The sequence below is a fragment of the Lithobates pipiens genome, unplaced genomic scaffold (assembly GCF_037356315.1).
Source record: "Lithobates pipiens isolate NorthernLeopardFrog02 unplaced genomic scaffold, aLitPip1_a1.2 Scaffold_8, whole genome shotgun sequence".
Lineage (NCBI taxonomy): Eukaryota > Metazoa > Chordata > Amphibia > Anura > Ranidae > Lithobates > Lithobates pipiens.
Window position 1 is genome coordinate 624719287 of NW_027507903.1, and position 26688 is coordinate 624745974.

General features: G+C 45.9%; 1 protein-coding gene across 1 annotated transcript; it reads left to right on the forward strand.

Annotated features, from left to right (window-relative positions):
- Positions 1-18348: 18348 nt before the first annotated feature.
- On the forward strand, positions 18349-24682 carry LOC143963939 (olfactory receptor 1468-like). Its single transcript, XM_077473669.1, has 2 exons — positions 18349-18488; positions 23059-24682. Exons 1-2 carry the CDS (start codon positions 18486-18488, stop codon positions 23998-24000), a joined length of 945 nt encoding a protein of 314 aa, XP_077329795.1. The 5' UTR covers positions 18349-18485; the 3' UTR covers positions 24001-24682.
- Positions 24683-26688: the final 2006 nt, after the last annotated feature.

The window sequence follows — 26688 nt, forward strand, 5'->3', positions numbered from 1 at the left end:
TACAGGCTCTAATCGACTCTGGGGCTGCAGGCCTGTTCATTGATGCTGCCTTTGTATCGCATCACTCGATTCCGCTGCAGTTGCGTGACACTCTACTTACCATTTAGGCTCGTGACGGGAGACCTCTACAGCCTGCCCATGTGACGCATGAGACAGTTCCATTGTCCATGGCCGTGGGGGCTCTTCACCATGAGATAATCCAATTCCAAGTTATTTCCTCACCCAGGTTTCCGCTGGTTATTGGTTATCCTTGGTTACAGAGGCACAACCCCTCTTTTGATTGGCTGTGTGCTGAGGTTCTCTCCTGGTCACCACAATGCAGTGAGACATGCTTCCTGGAGGTATCCAAGGTCCTGTGCACCTCTTCACACTCCTCCCTGCCGGATGAGTACAGTGATTTTAGCAATGTCTTTGACAAAGGTCAAGCCGGTAGTTTGCCTCCACATCGGTCTTATGATTGCGCAATTGACCTTCAACCTGGTGCCATACCCCCTCATGCCCGGGTTTACCCTTTGTCGGTCTTGGAGGATAAGGCCATGGAGGAGTATGTTGCAGATGCACTTTCTCGAGGTTTCATCCGCAAATCCTCATCTCCTGCTGGTGCTGGTTTCTTCTTTGTGAAGAAGAAGAGTGGTGAACTGAGACCTTGTATAGATTATAGGGGTCTCAATCTTGTCACAATTAAGAATGCCTACTCGATTCCGTTGATTCCATTGATTACAGAGTTATTTGACCACCGCAAGGGAGCAACAGTTTTCACGAAGCTTGATTTGAGAGGGGCATAAAATCTTGTGCGGATTAAGGAGGGCGATGAGTGGAAAATTGCGTTTAATACCAGAACAGGCCATTATGAGTACCTGGTAATGCCTTTTGGCCTTTGTAACGCCCCAGCAGTTTTCCAGGATTTTATTAATGATGTCCTCCGAGATTTGTTGCAGTTATATGTGGTGGTTTATCTCAATGATATCCTCATATTTTCCAAGTCCCCGGAGAGCCACCACACAGATGTCTGTCGTGTGCTTCAGAAACTAAGAGAGAACAATCTCTATTGTAAACTGGAGAAGTGCAAGTTCCATTGTGAACGGGTTATATTCCTGGGCTATTTCATTTCCACTGCTGGTTTTTCCATGGACCCAGAGAAACTTTCGGCAGTCCTACAGTGGCCTTGACCCGTGGGTTTACATCCTCTGCAGCGTTTCCTGTGCTTTGCCAACTATTATTGGAAGTTTATTCGTAACTTCTCATCTCTGGTCAAGCCCCTGACTGATACGACCAGAAAGGACGGTAACCAACAGAGTTGGTCTCCAGAGTCTATTAAGGCCATTGAGACTCTCAAGGCTGCCTTTGTTTCTGCTCCTGTGTTGGCACATCCAGATCCTATGTTGCCTTTTATCCTAGAAGTTGATGCTTCTGAGACTGGAGTCGGCGCCCTTCTGTCTCAATGTCCTAACTCTGAGAGCGCTTTGCATCCTTGTGGCTACTTTTCCAAGAAATTGTCACCTGCTGAGTGCAACTACGAGATTGGTGACAGTGAGCTGTTGGCAATCATTTTAGACCTGAAAGAATGGATACATCTCCTTGAAGGTACCACTGTGCCGGTTCTCATTCTTACTGATCATAAGAATCTCACATTCTTGTCTGAGGCTAAGCGCCTCTCTCCCAGAAGGGCGCAATGGGCTATTTTCTTGTTGAGTTTTAATTACATTATCTCATTCTTACCCGGTACTAAGAAAGAAAGGGCAATTTTCCTCCACTTCCAAGTCGGAGTCGGTTCGCACCAGTCTTACTTTTCCTTTGGGTAACAAAATTCTTGCTGCTCATGTCCATGCTCTTCTTGAGAAACCTTGTGACCACTGCTTTGTCCCAGAGAGTCTCCGTACTGTCGTGCTCCGGACTTACCATTCTCCCAAGGCAGCTGGCCATCCTGGGATGAATCAACTTATTTGGGCCATTTCCTAACAATTCTGGTGGCCTAGTCTACGGGCTGATGTAAATGCCTTCATAGCTGCCTGTTCCGTGTGTAAGACTCCACGACACCTTCCAGTGGGCCTCCTACAACCCATACCCAATGTGGAGTTGCCCAACTCCCAAGGCAACACTGTTATCCTTATGGTGGTTTAACGGTTTTCAAAGACATGTCATTGTATTCCACTTAAGAAGTTGCCTACTTCTAAGGAACTGGCTTCCATTTTTGCTCGGGAGATTTTTCGCTTACATGGGCTACCCAAGGTGATTGTCTCAGTCTCCTGGTTCTGGCAAGCCTTTTGTGCACTGTTGGGAATTCAGCTTGCTTTCACTTCTGCGTATCACCCGCAGTCTAATGGGGCCAGCGAGCGAGCCAATCAGTCCTTGGAGCAATTCTTACGTTGCTATATTTCTGACCACCATAACAACTGGTCAGACCTATTACCATGGGCAGAGTTTGCTCACAACAGTGCCTTGAATTCTGCCTCCCGATTGTCTCCATTTATGGAGAATTATAGTTTCCAACCTTCCATGTTGCCTGACTCATTTGTTCTGCAGAGTATTCCTGCGTTAGAGGAGCATCTCCATGGTCTTCGTTACACTTGGGTACAAGTCCAGGAGGCTTTGCATCATGCTAATAATAGACTCCATGCTGACTGCAGACGCCTGCCTGCGCCTTCCTACCAGGTTGGGGACAGGGTCTGGCTGTCATCTCGCAATCTCCGACTTCGTGTTCCCTCACTGAAGTTTGCATCTCGGTTTATTGTGCCTTTCCATAGCCTTCGCAGGATCAATGCAGTGGTGGCTTATGCGTTGGACCTTCCTCCTAGAATGGCATCTCAAATGTGTTTCATGTCACCTTATTGAAACCGTTGGTCTGCAACCGATTTACCATCTCAGTGTCACATCCTCAACCTATACAGGTTGAGAACCATGAGGAGTATGAAGTAAAATCCATTGTTGACTCCCATAGGTTCCCTGGGCGAATACAGTACCTGGTGCATTGGAAGGAGTACGGTCCGGAGGAACACTCCTGGGTTTCATCCTCGGACGTACATGCCCCTGCCCTGCTCCACGATTTACATAGATGTTTTCCCCTCAAGCCCGGTAGCCCTCCGAGGGAGAGGGGTCATTGAGAAGGGGGTACTGTAAGGGCTGGCTTAGCCCTTCCTTCTCTGGGCTGGCTTCTCAGCTGTTGGCTAATTACCAGCTCTCATCTCTCTCCACAGTTACCCAGCTGTTCCTGCTTGTCTGACCTGCCTATGTAAAGCTGTCCAGCTTACTTCATCTCTGCCTTCGCCTTGGTCACATCACAAGAAACCATCTCCTGCGCTCCTGTTTAAAGACTGGCTTGCTGACATCCCTTCTGGCTCCTTATCCTGCTTGCTGTTCCTCTACTTGGATCCCTGACTTCTGGCCTGGCTGATTACCCAATTTGGTTACTGAACTCTGGCCTGGCTGACTACTCAATCCGGTTACTGGACTCTGGCTATGCTTTGACTACTCTTACTCTATTTACCTTTTTATTTTTTATTAATAAACAAGTGTGATTTAACTGTATTTCTGTCTCGGTCTAGTTCATGGTTTCTGACAATCATATAATTTATCATGCTGGATAAATTTACTGCGCCTGTTTTTCTTGCCACAATTCATTGATCTGCACCGGGAGCTGCCCTGTCTCTGGAAGGTCAAGAGTTCGAGATTACTCAAATAAAATCTTGAAGAAGTCAGCGTTGGAAAAACTGCTTCAGTTGGTGAAGCCAGTGTACCCCAGAGCAGACATCATGTTGAGACCAAAATATCAAACCTGAGGAGTACTTTTAAAAGGGAGCTCAAGAAGGTGATGGACTCACAGAGATCTGGAGCATCAGCAGATGACATATATGTCTCCAGGCTGGTACTACAACAGCCTGCGTTTTTTGTCCTACCAGAAAGAACCCAGGCCATCACTGTCTACACTCCCTTCGACGGCTGCTGAGGCCACAGCTCCAGAGGTCCACCCAGGTCCTGCTGCACAGGATGAAGATGTGGAGGAGCCCAGACTATATGCTATTGTTAAACTATTTCTGCCTTGACCAAGTGGTTTCCATATCAATAAACAGTAGTGACCAAAAATGATTTGTACAAGGATACAAAATGTTGGGGTCAGAGCGATAGTCTTTTCTATTTGTCCACATTCAATTTGCAACAGTGAGGAGATTAAAATTGTGTATGATTGATGTCCAAACCCTAAAAAAGATTCAAATTATGTCCCATTTTCCTACACAGGAAAGTGTCAGTCAGGAGGAGCCCATTGCCAGCAGCCAGACAGAGTTCTAGATCCCTCCCCTATGCCCTCCTGCTAAAAGGGAAAGGAAGAGCAGGAATCTGGACGAGGCCACAGCTGTCTTCCTCAGCCAGGCCACTACTGCCATCAGGACAGACCCAGATAAGGCTGAGGGATTTGCTGTGCTGACTGCCAATAAATTAAGGCAGATGTATGGTGAGCAAAGGAGCAGATGTGAGGAACTAATCCTGCAGCTCCTCAACAAGGGGGTGAAGGGCCAAATTAAAGAAAACACATACCTGTTTGATTTTGTGGCCCCACATCCACCACCTCCACAGCCACCCCACCCACCACATCAGCATGGCAGACCGTGGCAATATCAGCTACAAGACCCTCAACAAGGCCGCTGGACTGGGGATTTTCACCCGGCGGACACATTGCATTTACATTGTGAAAGAACTCTGACCCATGATGACACTTCCATCATGGGGTACAGGACAGCCAATTGAGACATTTCAACACATGGACAATTGGACATTCCCCCTACCTTATAAATAGACCTGATCTGGCGGCCATTTTACATTCTGTCTTGTCAGTGTAGGGAAAAGTTGCTGTGTGGAGCAGGGACAGACTGTAGTGACACATATCGCTAGCTATTAGGTCCACAAAAGTCCTTTTAAGGACTGGTATAGGTGTACAGTATATAGGGTTCTGGTGCACTGCTGTGCTGGTGATTGCTGAGTGCACTGCTGACTGATTCTGCAGCTGTCTTTTGTCAGTGTTGGGACAGGACGCTGTGTGGAGCAGGGACACTCAGTTTAATCACTAGCTATTACTATTAGGCCCACAAAGGTCCTTTTAAGGACTGGTATAGGTGTACAGTATATAGGGTTCTGGTACACTGCTGTGCTGGTGATTGCTGAGTGCACTGCTGACTGATTCTGCAGCTGTCTTTTGTCAGTGTAGGGACAGGATGCTGTGTGGAGCAGGGACAGTCAGTTTAATCACTAGCTATTACTATTAGATCCACAAAGATCCTTTTAAGGACTGGTATAGGTGTACAGTATATAGGGTTGTACACGTATAATATACTTTCTTCCAAATATAGAAAGAATATTATACTTGACTGCTGCCCGATTCTACAGCTGTCTTTTATCAGTGTAGGGACTGAGGGACAGTCTGCAAATCACTAGCTAGTAGGTCCACAAAGGTCCTTTTAAGGACTGTCTGGTATGGGTGTACTATTTGGTGTGCAGTATATAGGTGTGTAATACACGTCTAAAATACTTGCACATATAGAAAGCATAGTTTAGTGCATTTCCACTGTGCAGCATTGTGACTGCTGAGTGGTTCTGCAGCGATACTACAAAGAGTGAGAAACGCAATAAAAAAAAAGTATTATAACTAGTGTGATAGACCAGTGGCCCCCAAAAACGACAGATTGAAGTGGGGTGCTATATACCTTCTTCCACATACATACTGCACTTCTCTAGAGACTTTTGTCACAGGGTCATTTAAAAAATGACAGGCAGAGGAAGAGGCAGGCCCTTCCGCAGGGGTGGTAGGAGTAGGGCAGGAGCAACAGACTTGAGCCAAAGTGGCAAATTGCAGAAGGTGCATGCGATTACGTCAAAGGATGCACCAGACTTGATTGAGTGGCTCACTCAGCCTTACTCTTCTGCACCCTCCTCATCCTCTCGATCTGAACCCTCTTCACTCTCTGCTGTGTGCACCCCCAAAGACACTACTACCAACACCACCACCACCATATACCTTCCGCTTGAGTCACAGGAATTATTTTCCGATCCATATCAAGACATTTCCGATGAGCAGCCACTCTTGGCATTGGATCAGGGAGAGGAGGTAGCAACAACCATCACTCAGCAGTCTGACGACAGTACCCAGATCAGCCCAAGGGGGAGGTTGTTCCCTGCTGTTGCTGCCTACTCCGAGATCTCTAATTATAGCGGTGGGGAAGGTGACATCGATGATGACGTGTCTAGTGATGTCACGTGGGTGCCCACAAAAGAGGAAGAGGAGGGGAGTTCAGAGGGAGATATGGACCAGCAGATAGGGAGGAGAAGCAGGCGGAACTTAGATTGCACAGGAGGGACAAAGCAGACTGCTAATGTATCAGGAGCGAGGCATCAACCATGTATGGTCCCATCTGGTGCTCCCAGGAAGCCGGCACATGGCTCCGCAGTGTGGGCTTTTTTTAACGTGTCCGCTGCTGACAATAGTTTTGCCATCTGCAATCTTTGTAGTCAACGCATAAGTCGCGGTAAGCCCAACACTCACCTAGGCACGACTGCCTTAAGAAGGCACATGAGCTGCCATCACCGAGCCCAGTGGGAGCAAAGGAACCCACAAAGCCACAATCCAAGCTCTCACAGTCCAGCCTCGTCTTTTACTTCTCCTTGTCCTCTCTCCTCACAATTGTCCTCCACTCCACCTTCCATCATGCCATCCTCAAGTTTTTCTGGAAAAAGGCAGGCTTCCATGGGCCTAATGTTCGAGCGTAAAAAAATTATGACGCTGGATAACCCTCTTGCCCAATGGTTGACGTCTGGCTTGTCAGAACTGATAGCCCGCCAACTACTGCCATATAAACTGGTGGACTCGAAGGCCTTTCGAAAATTTGTGGTCATTGGAACACCACAATGGAAGGTCCCAGGAAGGAAGTATTTCTCAGAGAAGGGCATCCCAGAGCTATATGGCCATGTTCAGCGGCAAGTGAATGTATCTCTGGCACACAGTGTCGGTGCCAAGATACATCTGACCACAGACACGTGGTCTAGCAAACACGGGCAGCGAAGGTATATCACTTTTACTGCCCACTGGGTGAACCTTCTGACGGCCGTTAAGCATGTAACCCATGGCACCCGTGTAGATTTGGTTTTACCGCCACGGATTGCATGCAGGCCTGACTCTTCTTCTCCTACTCCTCCTACTCCATCATCCTCCCTCTCCTCCTCAGCTGACTCCTCCTTTTCCGCTGCTAGCGTCTCTTCCACTGCACCGCCCAAGCTCCCCAGAACCTATTTGAAATGCCAGGTGAGACGTTGCCATGCCGTGCTGCGTCTGTTGTGCCTGGAATCCAAGAGCCACACTGGCCCGGCACTCCTTTCAGCTTTGCGTTCACAGGCAGATCAGTGGCTAACACCGCTCAATTTGACAGTTGGTAAAGTGGTGTGTGACAACGGTGCCAATCTGCTTAGCGCATTGAAACAGGGCAAAATCACGCACGTGCCATGCATGGCACACGTCTTAAACTTGGTCGTGCAGCGATTCGTTGTCAAATACCCTGGGGTCCAGGACATGTTGCGGCAGGCAAGGAAAATCTCGGCCCATTTCAGAAGATCTTACACGGCCATGGCTCGCCTTGCTGACATTCAGCGGCGACACAATCTGCCGGTCAGACGTCTTATTTGCGTTTGCCCAACGCGATGGAACTCAACCTTCTATATGCTCCAGCAGAAACGTGCAGTTAACGACTACCTGTACGAACTCTGCAGCAGAACAGGTTCTGGGGAGCTTGGTTTTTTTCACTGCTCTAGTGGCTGCTCATGCGCGATGCATGCAGACTTCTGCTGCCATTTGAGGAGATCACCAAACTGGTCAGTCGCAACCATGGCGCCATCAGTGACATGGTACCGTATGCCTTCTTTATGGAGCGTGCATTGCGTCATGCCATTGATCAAGCTGTGGAGGAGCAGGAGCAGGAAGATGAGGAAGTCACAATGCTGGATGAATTCCCAGGGGGGGCTACTCTATCTGAGACAAGTCAACAACAGGAGTCTGAAGAGGAGTCAGAGGAGGATGGTGCCAGGGCGGATGAGGAGGAGCAAGAAGAGCATGCTTTAAACCTTTCTGGGATCCCTGTTGTTGTGGGTGGATGGGGAGAGCAGAACGAGGAGGACGACATTATCCTGGATGATGAGCAGGAGCCAGGCCACCACACTGCTTCCAGTTTAGTGCAAATGGGGGCCTTCATGCTCCAGTGTTTTAACAGGGACCCCCGTATAAAAAGCATAAGGGTCAAAGACCAGTACTGGGTGGCAACGTACTTAGACCCCCGGTACAAACACAAAATGGTGGAAATGTTACCACCATCACAGAGGGCTGTCAGAATGGAGCACTTACAGACCTTGCTTCGACAACTGTTGCATTCTGCTTTTGCATGCGCTGGCAGAGGAGGAATTCCCACTCCCAGAGAAAGAGTTGCGGGTACCAATCCAACAGTGCCTGCAAGAAGTGGGCGGTTTGAAGATGTGTTGGTGACTTCTGATATGAGGTCATTCTTTCAGCTGACCCATCAACAAGTGTCATCTGGATCCAGCATCAGGGAACGCCTAGACCGACAGGTGTCCGACTACAACGGGTTAACGGCCGATGTGGATGCTCTGAGGAGTGATGAACCCCTGGACTACTGGGTGGGCAGGCTTGACCTCTGGCCAGAGCTTGCCCAATTTGCAATGGAACTGTTGGCTTGCCCCTCATCCAGTGTCCTGTTCGAAAGGACGTTCAGCACAGCAGGGGGGATCGTGACCGATAAGCGCACTCGCCTAGCTCACGACAGTGTTGACCTGGCATTCATAAAAATGAATGAGGCATGGATCTCAGAGGAATTCAACACATGTGACCAGTAGACCATGTATATGCATAACTCTATAAACAATTTATTTAATCGAGCACATGGACCTTTTTTCTACCTTTGGCTCACTTCCTTGTACAAAAAAAGCACACTGCCATAGGCTCCTGTTTGAAGGGGTTGAGTGGTGTCATATTTTTGGGTCCTGCAGTGAGTTGCTGGTATCAGTGTTGCTGTCAGTGCTCTCTATCTTGGTGCTGGTGTCAGTTCTCTCTCTCTATCTCAGTGCTGGTGTGGTGTCAGTGCTCTCGATCTCGGTGCTGGGGTGGTCTCAGTGCTCTCTATCTTGGTGCTGCTGTCAGTGCTCTCTATCTCGGTGCTGGTGTGGTCTCAGTGCTCTCTATCATGGTGCTGGCGTGGTGTCAGTGCTCTCTAACTCAGTGCTGGTGTCAGTGCACTCTATCACAGTGCTGGTGTGGTCTCAGTGCTCTCTATCACGGTGCTGGTGTGGTGTCAGTGCTCTCTAACTCAGTGCTGGTCTCAGTGCTCTCGTGTGGTGTCAGTGCTCTCCAACTTGGTGCTGGTGTCAGTGCTCTCTATCACGGTGCTGGTGTGGTGTCAGTGATCTCTAACTCAGTGCTGGTCTCAGTGCTCTCTATCACGGTGATGGTGTGGTGTCAGTGCTCTCTAACTGGGTGCTGGTGTCAGTGCTCTCTATCACAGTGCTGGTGAGGTCACAGTGCTCTCTATCACGGTGCTGGTGTGGTGTCAGTGCTCTCTAACTCGGTGCTGGTCTCAGTGCTCTCTATCACGGTGCTGGTGTGGTGTCAGTGCTCTCTATCTCGGTGCTGGTGTGGTCTCAGTGCTCTCTATCATGGTGCTGGTGTGGTGTCAGTGCTCTCTATCTCGGTGCTGGTGTGGTGTCAGTGCTCTCTATCACGGTGCTGGTGTGATGTCAGTGCTCTCTAACTCAGTGCTGGTGTCAGTGCTCTCTAGCATGGTGCTGGTGTGGTTTCAGTGCTCTCTATCACAGTGCTGGTGTGATGTCAGTGCTCTCTAACTCAGTGCTGGTGTCAGTGCTCTCTAGCATGGTGATGGTGTGGTTTCAGTGCTCTCTATTTCGGTTCTGGTGTCAGTGCTCTCTATCTCGGTGCTGGTGTCACTGCTCTCTATCTCGGTGCTGGTGTCAGTGCTCTCTATCACAGTGCTGGTGAGGTCTCAGTGCTCTCTATCACGGTGCTGGTGTGGTGTCAGTGCTCTCTAACTTGGTGCTGGTGTCAGTGCTCTCTATCACTGTGCTGGTGTGGTGTCAGTGCTATCTATCTCCGTGCTGGTGTCAGTGCTCTCTATCAATGTGCTGGTGTGGTGTCACTGCTCTCTATCTCGGTGCTGGTATGGTCTCAGTGCTTTCTAACTTGGTGTAGGTGTCAGTGCTCTCTATTTCGGTGCTGGTGCCAGTGCTCTCTATCAAGGTGCTGGTGTGGTGTCAGTACTCTCTATCTCGGGGCTGGTGTCAGTGCTCTCTATCACGGTGCTGGAGTCAGTGCTCTCTATCTTGGTGCTGGTGTCAGTTCTCTCTCTCTATCTCAGTGCTGGTGTGGTGTCAGTGCTCTCGATCTCGGTGCTGGGGTGGTGTCACTGCTCTCTATCTCGGTGCTGGTGTCAGTGCTCTATATCACGGTGCTAGAGTCAGTACTCTATCATGGTGCTGGTGTCAGTGCTCTCTATCATGGTGCTGGTGTCAGTGCTCTCTATCACGGTGCTGGTGTGGTGTCAGTGCTCTCTATCTCGGTGCTGGTGTGGTCTCAGTGCTCTCTATCATGGTGCTGGCGTGGTGTCAGTGCTCTCTAACTCAGTGCTGGTGTCAGTGCACTCTATCACGGTGCTGGTGTGGTCTCAGTGCTCTCTATCACGGTGCTGGTGTGGTGTCAGTGCTCTCTAACTCAGTGCTGGTCTCAGTGCTCTCGTGTGGTGTCAGTGCTCTCCAACTTGGTGCTGGTGTCAGTGCTCTCTATCACGGTGCTGGTGTGGTGTCAGTGATCTCTAACTCAGTGCTGGTCTCAGTGCTCTCTATCACGGTGATGGTGTGGTGTCAGTGCTCTCTAACTCTGTGCTGGTCTCAGTGCTCTCTATCACGGTGCTGGTGTGGTGTCAGTGCTTTCTATCTCGGTGCTGGTGTGGTCTCAGTGCTCTCTATCATGGTGCTGGTGTGGTGTCAGTGCTCTCTATCTCAGTGCTGGTGTGGTGTCAGTGCTCTCTATCTCGGTGCTGGTGTGGTCTCAGTGCTCTCTATCACGGTGCTGGTGTGATGTCAGTGCTCTCTAACTCAGTGCTGGTGTCAGTGCTCTCTAGCATGGTTCTGGTGTGGTTTCAGTGCTCTCTATAACAGTGCTGGTGTGATGTCAGTGCTCTCTAACTCAGTGCTGGTGTCAGTGCTCTCTAGCATGGTGCTGGTGTGGTTTCAGTGCTCTCTATTTCGGTGCTGGTGTCAGTGCTCTCTATCTCGGTGCTGGTGTCAGTGCTCTCTATCTCGGTGCTGGTGTCAGTGCTCTCTATCACAGTGCTGGTGAGGTCTCAGTGCTCTCTATCACGGTGCTGGTGTGGTGCCAGTGCTCTCTAACTTGGTGCTGGTGTCAGTGCTCTCTATCACTGTGCTGGTGTGGTGTCAGTGCTCTCTATCTCCGTGTTGGTGTCAGTGCTCTCTATCAATGTGCTGGTGTGGTGTCACTGCTCTCTATCTCGGTGCTGGTGTGGTCTCAGTGCTCTCTATCATGGTGCTGGCGTGGTGTCAGTGCTCTCTATTTCGGTGCTGGTGCCAGTGCTCTCTATTTCGGTGCTGGTGCCAGTGCTCTCTATCAAGGTGCTGGTGTGGTGTCAGTGCTCTCTATCTCGGGGCTGGTGTCAGTGCTCTCTATCACGGTGCTGGAGTCAGTGCTCTCTATCATGGTGCTGGTGTCAGTGCTCTCTATCACAGTACTGGTGTCAGTGCTCTCTATCACGGTGCTGGTGTCAGTGCTCTCTATCATGGTGCTGGTGTGGTGTCAGTGCTCGCTATCTCAGTGCTGGTGTGGTCTCAGTGCTCTCCATCACGGTGCTGGTGTGGTGTCAGTGCTCTCTAACTCAGTTCTGGTGTCAGTGCTCTCTATCATGGTGCTGGTGTGGTATCAGTGCTCTCTATCACAGTGCTGGTGTGGTGTCAGTGCTCTCTAACTCGGTGCTGGTCTCAGTGCTCTCTATCAGGGTGCTGGTGTGGTGTCAGTGCTCTCTAACTCTGTGCTGGTGTCAGTGCTCTCTATCACAGTGCTGGTGTGGTGTCAGTGCTCTCTAACTCGGTGCTGGTCTCGGTGCTCTCTATCACGGTGCTGGTGTGGTGTCAGTGCTCTCTATCTCGGTGCTGGTGTGGTCTCAGTGCTCTCTATCATGGTGCTGGTGTGGTGTCAGTGCTTTCTAACTTGGTGCTGTGTCAGTGCTCTCTCTTTCAGTGCTTGTGTCAGTGCTCTCTATCATGGTGCTGGTGTGGTGTCAGTGATCTCTATCTCGGTGATGGTGTCAGTGCTCTCTATCATGGTGATGGTGTGGTCTCAGTGCTCTCTATCACGGTGCTGGTGTGGTGTCAGTGCTCTCTAACTCAGTGCTGGTGTCAGTGCTCTCTATCATGGTGCTGGTGTGGTTTCAGTGTTCTCTATTTCGGTGCAGGTGTCAGTGCTCTCTATCTCGTGCTGGTGTCAGTGCTCTCTATCTTGGTGCTGGTGTCAGTGCTCTCTATCTCAGTGCTGGTGTCATTGCTCTCTATCATGGTGCTGGTGTCAGTGCTCTCTATCATGGTGCTGGTGTTAGTGCTCTCTATCATGGTTCGGGTGATCATCTCCTGCACCATCTTCATAGCCTGCCCTGACCTTTCCTCTCCTCCATGGCCTTCAAGCTCTCCTGAATTGTCAAAATTTGACAGATAAAAAATGAATGCTTGTCGTTGTCAATCCCAGATTCACTTAATACTTTTGTTATGTCAGTGTCCATGTGGTGGGACTATGTGTGCACATCTAGTAAGTATTTTGTGGCTTAAAATATGGCCTGTAGGATTTTAAGTTTCGCCTGCCATTAGTCAATTGGACCTGCCATGAACTTTGCGGTTCGCAGACTTTTGGCCGCGTTCGCTGTTCGCGAAACATCCCGCCGGAAGTTCGTCCATCACTACGAGCATGTGTGTTTGTACTTTGGACTTTTGTGTGATGGACTTGAGATGAAAATCTGACAACAGACCACTGTCCGCCGAAAATTTACTAGCCTGCCATCCAACATTTGTTGGAAGAATGTTGGACAACAATTGTCTGATGGAGAGAACTAACGGTCAGATTTTTTTCAAACAGTCTGTCATCACACAATTCCCAGATTAAAATCTGATCATGTGTATGAGGCTTTAGACATAGTTTTAGGACCTGGAAGATGAGACAACTTCTCTACATTAAGAGGCATGTTTGGGATTTGAACCCAGATGCTCAGTATAGATTCTAACCTCTAAGCCACAGAGCTGCCACATGTGAAAACCTCCTACACATAAATATACATAGATAGTGCATTTCTTTGGACATATAGGTGGTGGAATTACATTACTCAAGAGTTATCCTTCTTGATTTATTCTGTGCTACTTGTGTAGAATACTGATATTACCCTCACATTTTTTGGGAATTACATTTTGATTTCTGATGTTGGTACACATATCACATTTTCTGGGCTCAAATTATGATTATTTGGAAATAATAAAGAGCACAAAAAATTGTGACTCATTTTACATTTTCAGCAGCAATGATATTGTCATGGTTATGCAGTGATCTTCCTCTGTTTGCTTACCTAATCTAAATCTAAAATACGAGGTTAGTCAAGTTTTGGATTCCCAGCTCCGTAAAGGCATTCTTCAGTACCTCGTACATTGGAAAGAGTTTGGCCATGAGGAGAGGTCTTGGATCACTGTATCGGAGGTCTTTGCTCCTCGTCTGTTGAGGAGGTTCCATCTGGAGTTTCCCTTTAAGCCTGGACCCAGGAGGGGGAGGCCTCGTAAGAGGGAGGGTACTGTCATGGTTATGCAGTGATCTTCCTCTGTTTGCTTACCTCCCCTCATGTGTTCAGACTAAGAGGCCAGCCACTTCCACCTGGTGGTTTTTATAACCTCTCCTCTAAGCATGGCTCCACCCCAGGCAATATCAGGGAACCCTATATTAACCTATCCACTGCAAGCCAGCGGTGCTGATCAACTATTGTGTATCATTGTGTGTTTGGCTTCCTGTTTCCTGCTCGCCGTGTGCTCTACGTTTGACTCTGATACCGACCTTGGTGTGTTCTCAACAATTGCTGTCTGCTGGTGACCTTGACCTTTTGCATGTCCCTGACCATCCCTGTCTGCCTGTGACTCTGAACCTTTGGCGTGTACTCTGTAGTTCCTGTCTGCTAGTTGCCCTGACCTCTAAGGTATCCCCTTACTATCCTTGTCGTTCCAGCCTGCTGCTTCCTTCTCCTGTAGTCTACTGTGAGCGTCAGCTGTGAGAGCCTAGGGGCCACGACCTGGAGCCAGACTGCAGCAAAGTCCATCCTCACCACTGGAGGCTCTGGCAAACACCCGCTGGCTCTTAGACTCCGCACCATGGGGAATCTATGCTCCAGCTCCCATTGGGATCTGTGTTAGTGATCCTGTAGACCTGTGTCCTGAATCTCCCTGGGTACAATCTGCAGCAGTCAGTCCTAAGTTCCATTACGTCTCCGTCAAGAGTCCGCTTCTGTGGGACAGTATGCTCTTCAGTTCCGTATCCTCACAGTTGAATTGAGCTGGAATAATGAGGCCCTAGTTGCAACCTTTTTACATGGCCTCTCTGATAAAGTGAAGGATGAATTATCAGGAAGATCCCTTCCTGCTGATCTGGACAGTGTCATCACCTTGTGTAACCAGATCAATATTCGCTTTCAGGAGAGGGCCCTGGAAAAAAGATGCCAGCACTCTCCGTTCTTTAGGCAGCCTGAGTTCCCAGTGCCTTTTCTTCAATCCGAGGAGCACCCCCTGCCTGCTGAGGAACCTATGCAGTTGGGTCGGACAAAGTTAGCTCCCGAACAACGCGATAGGCGCAGAACACTGGGCCTATGCCTCTATTGTGGGGCCAAAGGTCATTTCCGTGACACTTGTTCTCTTCGTCCGGAAAAACGCTCAGGGCTAATACATCTGGAAGGTGGAGTATTAGACCCTAAAATATCACCTTCACCTTCTTGTCTTCTCCTTTCTGTGTTGCTTCATGTCGGTGCTTCCTCTCATTCGGTCTCAGCACATCTCGATTCCGGAGCCACTGCCAATTTCATGGATTTGGAAACTGCATCCTCCATGAGACTTACCCTTTTGCCCCTTACAACGCCATTGGTGGTCTTGGCGATTGATGGCACTGTTCTCCCAGGGGGCCATATCTGCTTTCAGACCCTTCCTGTTAAGATGTCAGTAGGGACACTCCACCAGGAGTGGACATCCTTCCTTGTCTTACCTAAGGCTTCATCTCCTATCATTTTAGGTCTTCCTTGGTTACGGCTCAATTCTTCACACGTTGACTAGTCTGCTGGACAGATCCTGGCTTGGGGTTCCTCCTGTTCCTCTTCCTGTCTACTCAAGGGTACCCCATAAGAGAAACTTCCTGTTGCCACCATCCCGGGATCTTCTGCTCTTCCCGCTGTATATAGCGATCTCGGGGATGTGTGCTGCAGTAGTCGGACTGGTGCACTCTCTAGGTCATGTAGTACTCTGGATGAGGGGCCCACCTATGAACCTGAGTCGATCATTCACTCCAGTTTGCATAACCATTTACCTTTGCCTGTCCCTAATCTCCCTTGGATGCACAGCCAGACTAACTTGTCTGCAAGTTCCAGCCATGTGATGTGATTGAGATTGTCGCTACACCTGACAATACTATTCAGTCGGCCTCTGCACCAGTTATGCCAGTCCAGCCCATGCCCAATGAGCTTCCTGCTTCTTGTTCAGGACCTTCTGTAACCTGGCCTCACCCTACTGCTACTATGTCCGTTAAAACCCATTTAAGAGGCTCAATCCATCCTTTGGATAGACTGCCTCATTCGGCCAGGTGGGGTTTTCAATCTTTTTCTCAGGGCTCTCTGCATTCTGTTTGTGTTTCAGCTATCCAGCTTGACTCTTGTGACATGTCACCTTCTAACCAACCTGACCTCAGGGATCCACTGACCTCTGCCCAGTCTGGTGTTCTTGTGCTGGATGTCCAGCTCATCTTTAAGGGTCTGGGGGACCCCCCTTCTCAGACTCCTGATCTTCTCATGCCCTTACCCATTCCTAAAAAGCCTTTAGTCCTCAAGTCCTCTCGTCCTCTCCCTACCTCGGTTCCGGTCTCTGAGGATAATCTAAAATACGAGGTTAGTCAAGTTTTGGATTCCCAGCTCTGTAAAGGCATTCTTCAGTACCTCGTACATTGGAAAGGGTTTGGCCATGAGGAGAGGTCTTGGATCACTGCATCGGAGGTCTTTGCTCCTCGACTGTTGAGGAGGTTCCATCTGGAGTTTCCCTTTAAGCCTGGACCCAGGAGAGGGAGGCCTCGTAAGAGGGAGTGTACTGTCATGGTTATGCAGTGATCTTCCTCTGTTTGCTTACCTCCCCTCATGTGTTCAGACTAAGAGGCCAGCCACTTCCACCTGGTGGTTTTTATAACCTCTCCTCTAAGCATGGCTCCACCCCAGGCCCTATCAGGGAACCCTATATTAACCTGTGCACTGCAAGCCAGCGGTGCTGATCAACCATTGTGTATCATTGTGTGTTTGGCTTCCTGTTTCCTGCTTGCCGTGTGCTCTACGTTTGACTCTGTTACCGACTGTTAGAAGTTTTTGAGTTAATTAATATTTTGTCTGCTTGTGACCTTGACCTTTTGCATGTCCCTGACCATCCCTGTCTGCCTGTGACCCTGAACCTTTGGCGTGTACTCTGTTGTTCCTGTCTGCTAGTTGCCCTGACCTCTGCGGTATCCCCTTACTATCCTTGTCGTTCCAGCCTGCTGCTTCCTTCTCATGTAGTCTACTGTGAGCATGAGCTGTGAGACCCTAGGGGCCGTGACCTGGAGCCAGACTGCAGCAAAGTCCATCCTCACCACTGGAGGCTCTGGCAAACACCCGCTGGCTCTTAGACTCTGCACCCTGGGGAATCTATGCTCCAGCTCCCATTGGGATCTGTGTTACTGATCCTGTAGACCTGTGTCCTGAATCTCCCTGGGTACAATCCGCAGCAGTCAGTCCTAAGGTCCACTACCTAGCAGTGCACTTCCGACTCCTATGGAGTGCATCTGTCACCTGGTCTCAGGTGACCTGACATATTGTTTGTGGTTTGTAAAGACATCTGCGTGAGTTTGGGTAGGGATTGTTGTGAGATGGAGAGGAACAAGTGAAAGTGGCAGAGAAAAATATATTTTACCAAAACATTAAAACATTCCACATTCTAGCATTCTTAAAGGAGAAGTCCAGCCTGAGCTCATTTGGCTGGGCTTCTCCTATTGGTCACAGAAATGCAATTTGTTTTGCACTCCTGTGACCTGTTTTCAGCAGAGATCTGTCTGAAGTCTGCCCTCCACTGACGTCACTGCTATCAGTCGAGGCACTGCGCCATCCCAACTTCCAAGTCTGGATCTGCTAGCTGCCTTGATTGATGGCAGTCTCAGTGTCTCAGCAAACCGCTGAGATGCTGAGAGATGCTGAGACAGCCACTCCCCACCCTTGCACAGCTCAGCGCTCCAATAAGCATGGAGAAGCATAGAGGAGAGATGCTGACTGACAGTCAGCAGCTTTCTTCTCGAGGAGGAGTGAGAACCGAGTCATTGGCAGTGTTCGGTGGCTCGGTTCTCAGTGCAGAGACAGCGGGGGGACAGCTGCAGCATTGGTCTGATGCTCCATCCACCGAGGTAAGTATGAATTAAATAAAAACTGAAAACCCATACTTCTCTTTTAAAAACAATATAGACTAAGTAGAAGCAACATAGTCGCAAAGGAAAATGTTGCTATTTGTTTTCAGGGAACTATAGTAAATTCGATTTTTGGGAGTATTTTTTTACCAGCACTATAGTGAATACCGTTTTAGTGCTAATTAGCAAAAATAGCGCTAATTCACAGTAATTAGAACAGTCGCGCAATAGGAAATGACCCCTCATGTGTATAAAGTGATAATAATAAATGATAAAAGATGAATGAAAAGTGACAAAAGAAAGTGAGATAAAGAATGAGAATTTTTTTTTAAATAAAATGAGAAATAAATCAATAAATAAATAAAGACAAAAAAAAAATGAAAAAGGTCAATCCTTTCCTACCTGTTCCCATGACATTACCATCAGCACAATAAAATAGGTCAACTGCCAGGGTCAGATTATAAGTGTCATAAAAGGTTAAGACATGAACACAACCAGAGCTTCTCAAAGGAAGGAATATTCGAGGAATACATATTTTTATTAATAATTGATCCCACAGAAATATCCCTAAACATTTTATATTCCCAAAAGTTGTTCTATAATCTATTCTACTGATGTATAACAACAATGTACTCTGCATAATCATAACAGTATTCATATAATGCAGAGACATACTGTGTGGATGTACTCTAAATATTTTAAATTTTAGAAAAGGAAGTGCTTTGTGATGGTAAGTTTGAAATATTTACAATGCAAGCTTTTTAAAGAACATATTGAGCCTCAGAGAAAAACTAAACTCAAGAACAAAACAATGTTATGTATTACAGCTTGCCAGCCCTCAGATCTGGCAGCTACATTCAATTTTTATTTATTTTTTTCAGGCTAAGAACATTTTAAGCAAGTGGAATAAAATAGCTGTTAATCTTGCCAGAAATTCAGTTTCCTTGTAACTTTCTGTAAACTGCACTGGTAGCAGGAAACAATGTTATCTTCCTTCTGTAAATTACTGATCCCCTATGTCCCTATGTACATTGTAATAAAGTTGAACAAAGGCAGGCATGTTTGAAGTTCAGCTTGGGTGACAACCATTGCCACCCAAAAAGGGAGTGTGTTTCTTACAGAATCATCATGTGAAAGTAAAGGAAAAAGTCTGAAAAAAGAAAGCTAATACAGCCAGCACATCTAAAAATTGATAAGCCACAATATATTATATTTTGTTTTTGGGTTTAGATATGCTTTAAGCTTGTTTTGCAAATATCTTTTGGCAACAAATTATCTATCATTTCTTATGCCAACTCAGCTCAGTGTTGAAGAAATGGTGGTTCTGTAGGCTCTCTAATCCATATTATGTGGCATTGTAAATATTTCTCACCAGTGTCTCTCTCTATTGAACTAGCAACCCTCCACCTTACCATAGACACCTTCCCTCTCATGGACGGAATGGTTATCACCCACATACTTCTTTTTGTTAAGCTTAACCCTTTCATGCCATGTTTTTCTGACATTTGTTGCTTACAGGTTAAAATCTGTATTTTTTTTTGCTAGAAAATTACTTAGAACCCCCAAACATTATATGTGTTTTTTTTTTTGTTTTGTTTTTTAGCAGGAACCCTGGAGAATAAAATGGTGGTGTAATATTTTATGTCATACAGTATTTACGTAGCGGTCTTTCAAAAGCATTTTTTTCTAAAAAAAATACACTTTCATGAATTAATAAAACAGTAAGTTTAGTCTAATTTAGTCCAATTTAGTCCAATTTTTTTGTATAATATGAAAGATGAGGTTACGCTGAGTAAATAGATGCCTAACATGTCATGCTTTAAAATTCCGCACACACTCGTGGAATGGCGACAAACTATGGTACTTAAAAATCCATACCCAAGACTTTACATTTTTTTACAGGTTACTATTTAAGAGTAATGCCGAGCACACATGATTGGAATTTCCGATGGGAAATGTTCAATGTGAGCTTGTTGTTGGAAAGTCCGACCATGTGTAAGCTCCATCCAACATTTGCTGTCGAAATTTCCACACACAAATGTTTGAGAGCAGGTTCTCAAATTTCCAGACTACTTGTTGTTGGAAAGTCCGATCGTGTGTACAGAAGTTCATCGCACAAAAGCTCCCGCATGCTCGCAGTCAAGCAGAAGCAGCCTCACTGGCTATTGAACTTCCTTTTTCTTAGATCGCTGTACGTCTTGTACGTCATCGTGTTCTTATGTTCGGAATTTTCGACAACATTTGTGTGATCGTCTGTATGGAAGACAAGTTTAAGCCAACATCCTTCAGAAAAAAAATAATGGTTTTGTTGTCGGAAATTCCGATAATGTGTATGTGGCATTACAGAGGAGGTCTTGTACTAGAATTATTGCTCTCACTCTAGCGATTGCGGCGGTACCTCACATGTGTGGTTTGAACACTGTTTACATTTATAGTTGCGGCTTACAAATGCGTTCACTTCTACGTGCAAGCACGGAGGGATGGGGCACTTTCATTTTTATTTAATTTTTTCTTATTTATTTAATCTTTTTTTTTTTTTTTTTTACATTGTCTCTTTGAAAAAAAATTCTGATCACTTTTTTTGCTGTCAATAGGAATGTAAACATATCTTGAGACAGTAATAGGCAGTGACAGGTACTCTTTATGGAAAGATCTCAGGTCTATAAGACCCCAAATCCCTCCTTTGAATGTGAAAATATTTAACCACTTCAGCCCTGGAAGGATTTTCCCCCTTAATGACCAGGCCATTTTTTGTGATAATGCCGACGTGGTCGTGCAATTACGTGGTCGTGCAACACTGTAACCAACTAAAATTGATGTCTTTTTTTTCCCACAAATAGCGCTTTCTTTTGGTGGTATTTGGTCACCTCTGCAGTTTTCATTTTTTGCGCTATAAACAAAAAAAGAGCGAGAATTTTGAAAGAAAAACAATATTTTTTACTTTTTGCTATAATAAATATCCAAACAAAAAATTAATTTCTTCATCAGTTTAGGCCAATATGTATTCTTTTAAATTTTTTGGTAAAAAAAATTGCAATAAGAGTTTATTAATTGGTTTGCACAAAAGTTACAGCGTCTACAAAATAGGGGATATATTTGTGGCATTTTTATTATTATTATTTTTTTACTACTAATGGCAGCGATCAGTGATTTTTTAGTGGGACTGTGATATTGTGGCAGACAGATCAGACACTTTTGACACTTTTTTTGGACCACTGAGATTCATTCAGCGATCAGAGCTAAAAATAGCCACTGATTACTGTATAAATGTCACTGGCAGAGATGGGGTTAACACTAGGGGGCAATCAAGGGGTTAAGTGTGTCCTAGGGAGTTGTTTCTGTGGGGGAGGGGATTGACAGGGAGTAGAGATAAATTGCTGTTCCTGGTTACTAGTGTAAGATTGGGGTTATCAGACTCAAAAGGTAGGTGCATTTTCCAGTGAGTACGCCAGTACAAAACTGTATTTTTAAGGGCCTGGTAGCACACTTTTATTTAAAAGCACAGACAAGTTCACAAAGACATCAGTACCCATGCAGGGGGTTTCCACCATTACTGTATCTTGCACACTCAATACTTTAGCCTCCTGGCTTACATTCTTCCCATAAGGCTGATTCAGGCCTTTAGCCTAGGCCTTAGGTCTGCTCCTCAGACCCAAAAGAGTTTCCTAGAGGTAAGCTTTCTCCTAGCTCACTCCTGATCAGCGTCTTGCTGCTCTGTCACCAAGTACGTCTGCCTCCTGCAGACATACCTGCTCTGGCTGCACCCATGCAGCCTCTGACTGCTCTCAGAGGAATGGGAGTCCACCTGACCCCCATGCACAGACTTCCTGTCTGTTAGGGTGGAACACTGAGCCATAGCCAGGTCAAAACTAGATAGCCCAGCACGCAGCTGTGAAATCAGTGTGCCTGTCTCTCCAAAATCTGGCGTAAACCAGCAATCCTCCAGGTAGCACAGGGTCCTACCGCCACACTAGAAACACCAAATCTCTACTTCTCTGACAGAATAAGGATCTGTTTACATTGACAGATCCCCATTCTGTCTCTGTGAGGAGCGATTGTGGATTGCCAGTGGACATCGTGGTGGCCGGTCACATGCATCGGCCCCGGTGGCACACGCCCCCTATACCTCTTAAAGCGCCCAAAGTACACGCCAATTCCGTAAAACTGTCCGCTGAAACCTTGTTTCAGCGAACAGTCCGCTCGTGTGTAGGCTTGTTCGTCAAACAAAGTTGCGCGCATGCTCAGAAAGGATTTTCACGCCGAAAGTTATAATGCAGTGTATAGGACGTCGTATTTTTCGTCCCGTCGTACGTGCCGTTCACGTCATCGCGCACGGTTTCAGCAAACTGTTCGTCCGTCGTGTGTGGCCATGTCCGTCCATGCTAATTTTGAGCGGACTGTTTGCCGAAACTGTTTGACGGACAAAGTTGGGGCGAACAGTCCGCCCGTGTGTACGCGGCCTTAGTTTGGCTGTTTTGAATACTGTAATTTTTTTTTTTTAAATGTGGTGCCTTTAAAGTGGAAGTAAACTCCCCTATCGTTTTCAGCCAAGGAAGCTGCCATCTTTGCCTCTGTTTAATCTTCAACTGCTATGGTGCTGCACATGTGATTCGTTATGAAAACAGCCATTGGATAGTTTGATAGTTTGGCTGAGAGCACAGCCAATGTGCAGTTAGCATTCCCGGCATGCCTTTTTTTTTAACTGTTTAAATCTATGGGTTTACTTCCACTTTAAGTCTTCTGTAAACCAGAAGTCATGTCAAGACATTGCTTCCAGGTTCCTAGATCCGAGACCCAATCAAAGCCAATTCCTGCTTCAGTCAGCTCTCTGGCCAGCTGGCGGACGTGTCGGCTGGTTGCTTGGGCCTCTCGGTGGGACGGGAGAGCCGTGGGAGTGGGGGGGTAAACGTCCCCTTCCGCTGCTTAGGATAACAGCCAAGCGGCTTTTTAGTCGAGCACTTAACTATTTTCTTATATATAAGCAATTAGCAAACTGCATAAATTTAAATTGGAGCGTCAATTGCCATTGCTTTCTAGTCCTCCTTTCCATTCCCTTTCCCTTTCCTTTCCCTTGACCTTCCCTTTCCCCTTCCCCCATTCCCCTTTCCTTTCCCTTCCCCCTTTCCTTTCCCTTTCCTTTCCCATTTACCCTTTCCTTTCCCTTCCCCTTTCCTTTCCACTTTCCTCTTTCCCCTTCCATTTCCCTTTCCCCTTCCCCTTCCTTTCCTTTTCTTTTCCTCATAGCAGGATTTCACTAACAGGACAACCCATATTACAAATGTGTTATGTTTTGTGTTCAGGTTATGGATGAGAAAAATATGACTGGAATTATCATGATCCACATTTTAGGATTTCAGTTTTCCAAAAACATTAATATTGTGGTATTTTTTCTTTTCCTTATGAATTATTTTATGACAATATGTGGAAACCTCCTGATCATCACACTGGTGTCCTACAGCAAATCCCTTCATTCTCCCATGTACTTTTTTATTTCTCAGCTCGCTGTATCTGATATCTTACTAATAACTGATATTCTTCCTAATCTGCTCCACTTGAATTTGGTGAAAGAGATCAAGGTATCCATTTCTGATTGCTTCACCCAGTTTTATTTCTTCGCTGTCATGGAAGTCTTGGAGTGTCTTCTTCTGACAGTGATGTCTTATGACAGATATTTGGCCATCTGTAAACCACTGCATTATAATTTGATAATGAACTACCAGTTATCCTGGATTATGGTTGTTACCTGTTGGGTTTTAAGCTTTGTGGTTGCACTAATTGACACGATAACCATATCAAAATTGCAGTTTTGTGGTCCTTATGTCATTGACCACTTTTTCTGTGATCTTGATCCAATATTGGGACTTGCCTGTGGTGATACTTCAATTGTTCAATTGGAAATTTTGTATTTGGGTATTATTGTAGATGTAATACCATTCTTTACTATCATTATATCCTACGCTTATATCATATTTACCATTTCTAAAATCCCTTCTATTACTGGGAGACAAAAAGTTTTTTCCACGTGTAGCTCCCACCTTATTGTTGTTTCTATTTATTATATTACCCTCATGAGTATTTATATGGTACCCAGTAGGGGTGAATCATGGAATATGACTAAATTCTACTCATTGCTGTACACTGTATTGACCCCACTGCTGAATCCAATTATATACAGCCTGAGGAATAAAGACTTGAAAAATGTTTTTGGAAAACTGATCAACAATTTTCTGAAATTTCAATAGAAAATAACATTTGAATAAATTTAATAAGTATACAAATTATATTGCAAACCACCTAAATTTCCCCCCAGAAAATTCCTAAAAAAATATCTGATTGTATTAATTTCATGGAATATATATGCAGAACATATTTTTAGATAGGCAGCTGATATTTACAATTTTAGATACTAACAGCATTTTGCTTTAAACTGTTTGCATTGCCATTTTGGTTTTATGTAATAGTTTGTATCACACCTTTGATTTTAAATTTTGATTTTCTACTAAAAGAGAATCACACCTATTCTACTGTACATTCTGGAATTTTGCTTAGTAAAACTTGGACAGGACTCAAAGCTCTCTAGAGGGGTACAAAGCAGCCATAGTGACAATGTATTCAATTTGCTGTAAGGAAACTGATAAACTGCACAAAAATGTGGGTCAATTAGGAAATTGTCATTTTATTCTGACTGCTTGTACTTTGAAAATTAACCCTTTTTGTTATTTTTATTATTGGGGGTGTGAGGTCTGGAATCATGGGTAGAGCTTTTAGGGACTTCTATCGAGTCAGTGATGTGTGATTTCAGGGCTTGCTTTACTCACTTTAATTTAAAAGTAAAAGTGTCTTACATCAGATTTTTCTTTGCAGTGGTTATTCAGCATTACACTTTTAAAGCCACAAAACAAATGATCTTTACTTCTGCCTCCTTCAGTGAACACATGCACTGGCTCTAATTGCCTCCAGCCATATTGACTCACACCCTTAAGCCCTGTATACAGGGGCCAAATGTTGGGAGACATCAGCCTATTCAAAAGAAATTTGGCCCATGTGTATGCCACCCTGTCCAACAGAAGCCCACCTTTTGCCCAGCTTCTGTCAGACAAGCATTCTGAAAAATCAGCAGCCGACTGCCAATGGCAGAGAATGCTGGGGGGCCATCCCCATGTCAAGACACAACAGCTCAGCAGGGAAGATCAATTTTCTAACTTTACAGTGGCTCCAACCGGAGCTCAAAGTTTTTTGGTTAAATGAAAAAAACTCATATTGTGTATCAGGTTTTACTCCTGAGCAGAGGCTCCCATTTATAAGGTGGGGTCCTGATCCATAGTCAGTACTCATATTCAAAAGGCTTGCACAATCAGTGCACTAGTTGCTATCAAAACATGGGCCCAGGATTGAAAGCATCAACCCTCCCAATATTCTCGGGGCTCCATAACTCATACCAGGATTTACCAGTCCTGGAGAAAACTTCAAGGCCACCTTTTTCTTAATGAGGCACACATCCTGGAGCCCTTCAACCTACATGGGTGACAACCCTGGGAGACACCAAATCCTCTCTACACTGTGACATTACATAACCCCATCACAGGGGCTTTTTTATTTGTATTTTTATTTGAATTTGTTGTTGATTAAGGTCAGCAGTTAGTTTTAGTTATCTATTGAAAAGTTCTTTTTTTGCTGCAATGCTTTCCTTTTAAAAAAAAGATTGTTTTTTTTCAGAGGTTGGTATTTTGAAGTTTTTATTTCTTTTGGGGGTTTATTGTTTCCTGTTTTATATTCATAGAGGCACACATCCATTTCAAGTTTGAGGTACTCAAAACATAACATTCACTTATAGGCCAGCCACTCTTGGGAAGGTTCCCTACTGTTCCAAGTTTTTGCCATTTGTGGATAATGGTTCTCACCATGGTTTGCTAACTTCCCAAAGCCTTAGAAATGGCCTTGTAACCTTTTCCAGACTGATATATGTCAATTACTTTGTTAATCATCTGTTCCTGAATTTCTAGATTGTAGCATGATGTGTTGCCTTTAAATCAATAGACCACTCCCTTCCCCTCAAAAAACTCCATGCCTTTGATCACAATGACTGTACTCTTCACTAGTTCTCATCCTACTTATCCAACCACACCTTTGTCATTGCTACTTCCTCCTTTCCTCTCCCTTTCTATATCGAGGGCCCCCAAGGTTCTGTTCTTGGACTTCTCTATTCTCCATCTACATCTCCTCCCTGGGTCAGATAATAGCCTCCCATGATTTCCAATACCATTTCTATGCTAAAGACACCCTAATATATCTCTCTACCCCAGGCCCTCAGCTCACTCCTTCAGTCTCCTCACGTATCACTATTTTACTAACAGACAAGCCTTTTGATAATGAGCCTGAATGTCACACCACTTCCTCAAACTCAATCTATTTAAAACGGAGCTCATAATTTTTCCTCCCCATGTGCCTTTTCTTTTTTTTAACACGGTAATGTTTATTGAATGAACTGTACATTACACTTGAAAATGCAAAGTATACAATCACGGTAGAGATACATGAGGACAGGTTATACAATTACAAACGTGTACGCAGATTAGCGTAACCTAGGTGAGAGATTTCTTATCCAAATGATAGTGATTTATTATGTTGTAAGAACCAATTTACCAACTGATTTAAGCTTTAAGCTTCACATATAGCCATATAGTAAACATGTAATTCCATGGAATCCAGGTTCTATAATCCTGCTGCAGGTACTGTATGGAGAGGGGGGAAGAGGTCGGGAGAGGATAGGTGTGGAGAAGAGGAAGGAGCAGGGGGAGAGGGAGGGGGAGATGGGGCAGGGGGGGGGGGCAATCAGGTATTCAGTTAAGCACACCTGGGGAACCAGTAATCCAATCCATGGGAATGTAGGAGAAGGGGAAGAAGGGGTCAGCTGGGAAGCAGATGGGTGG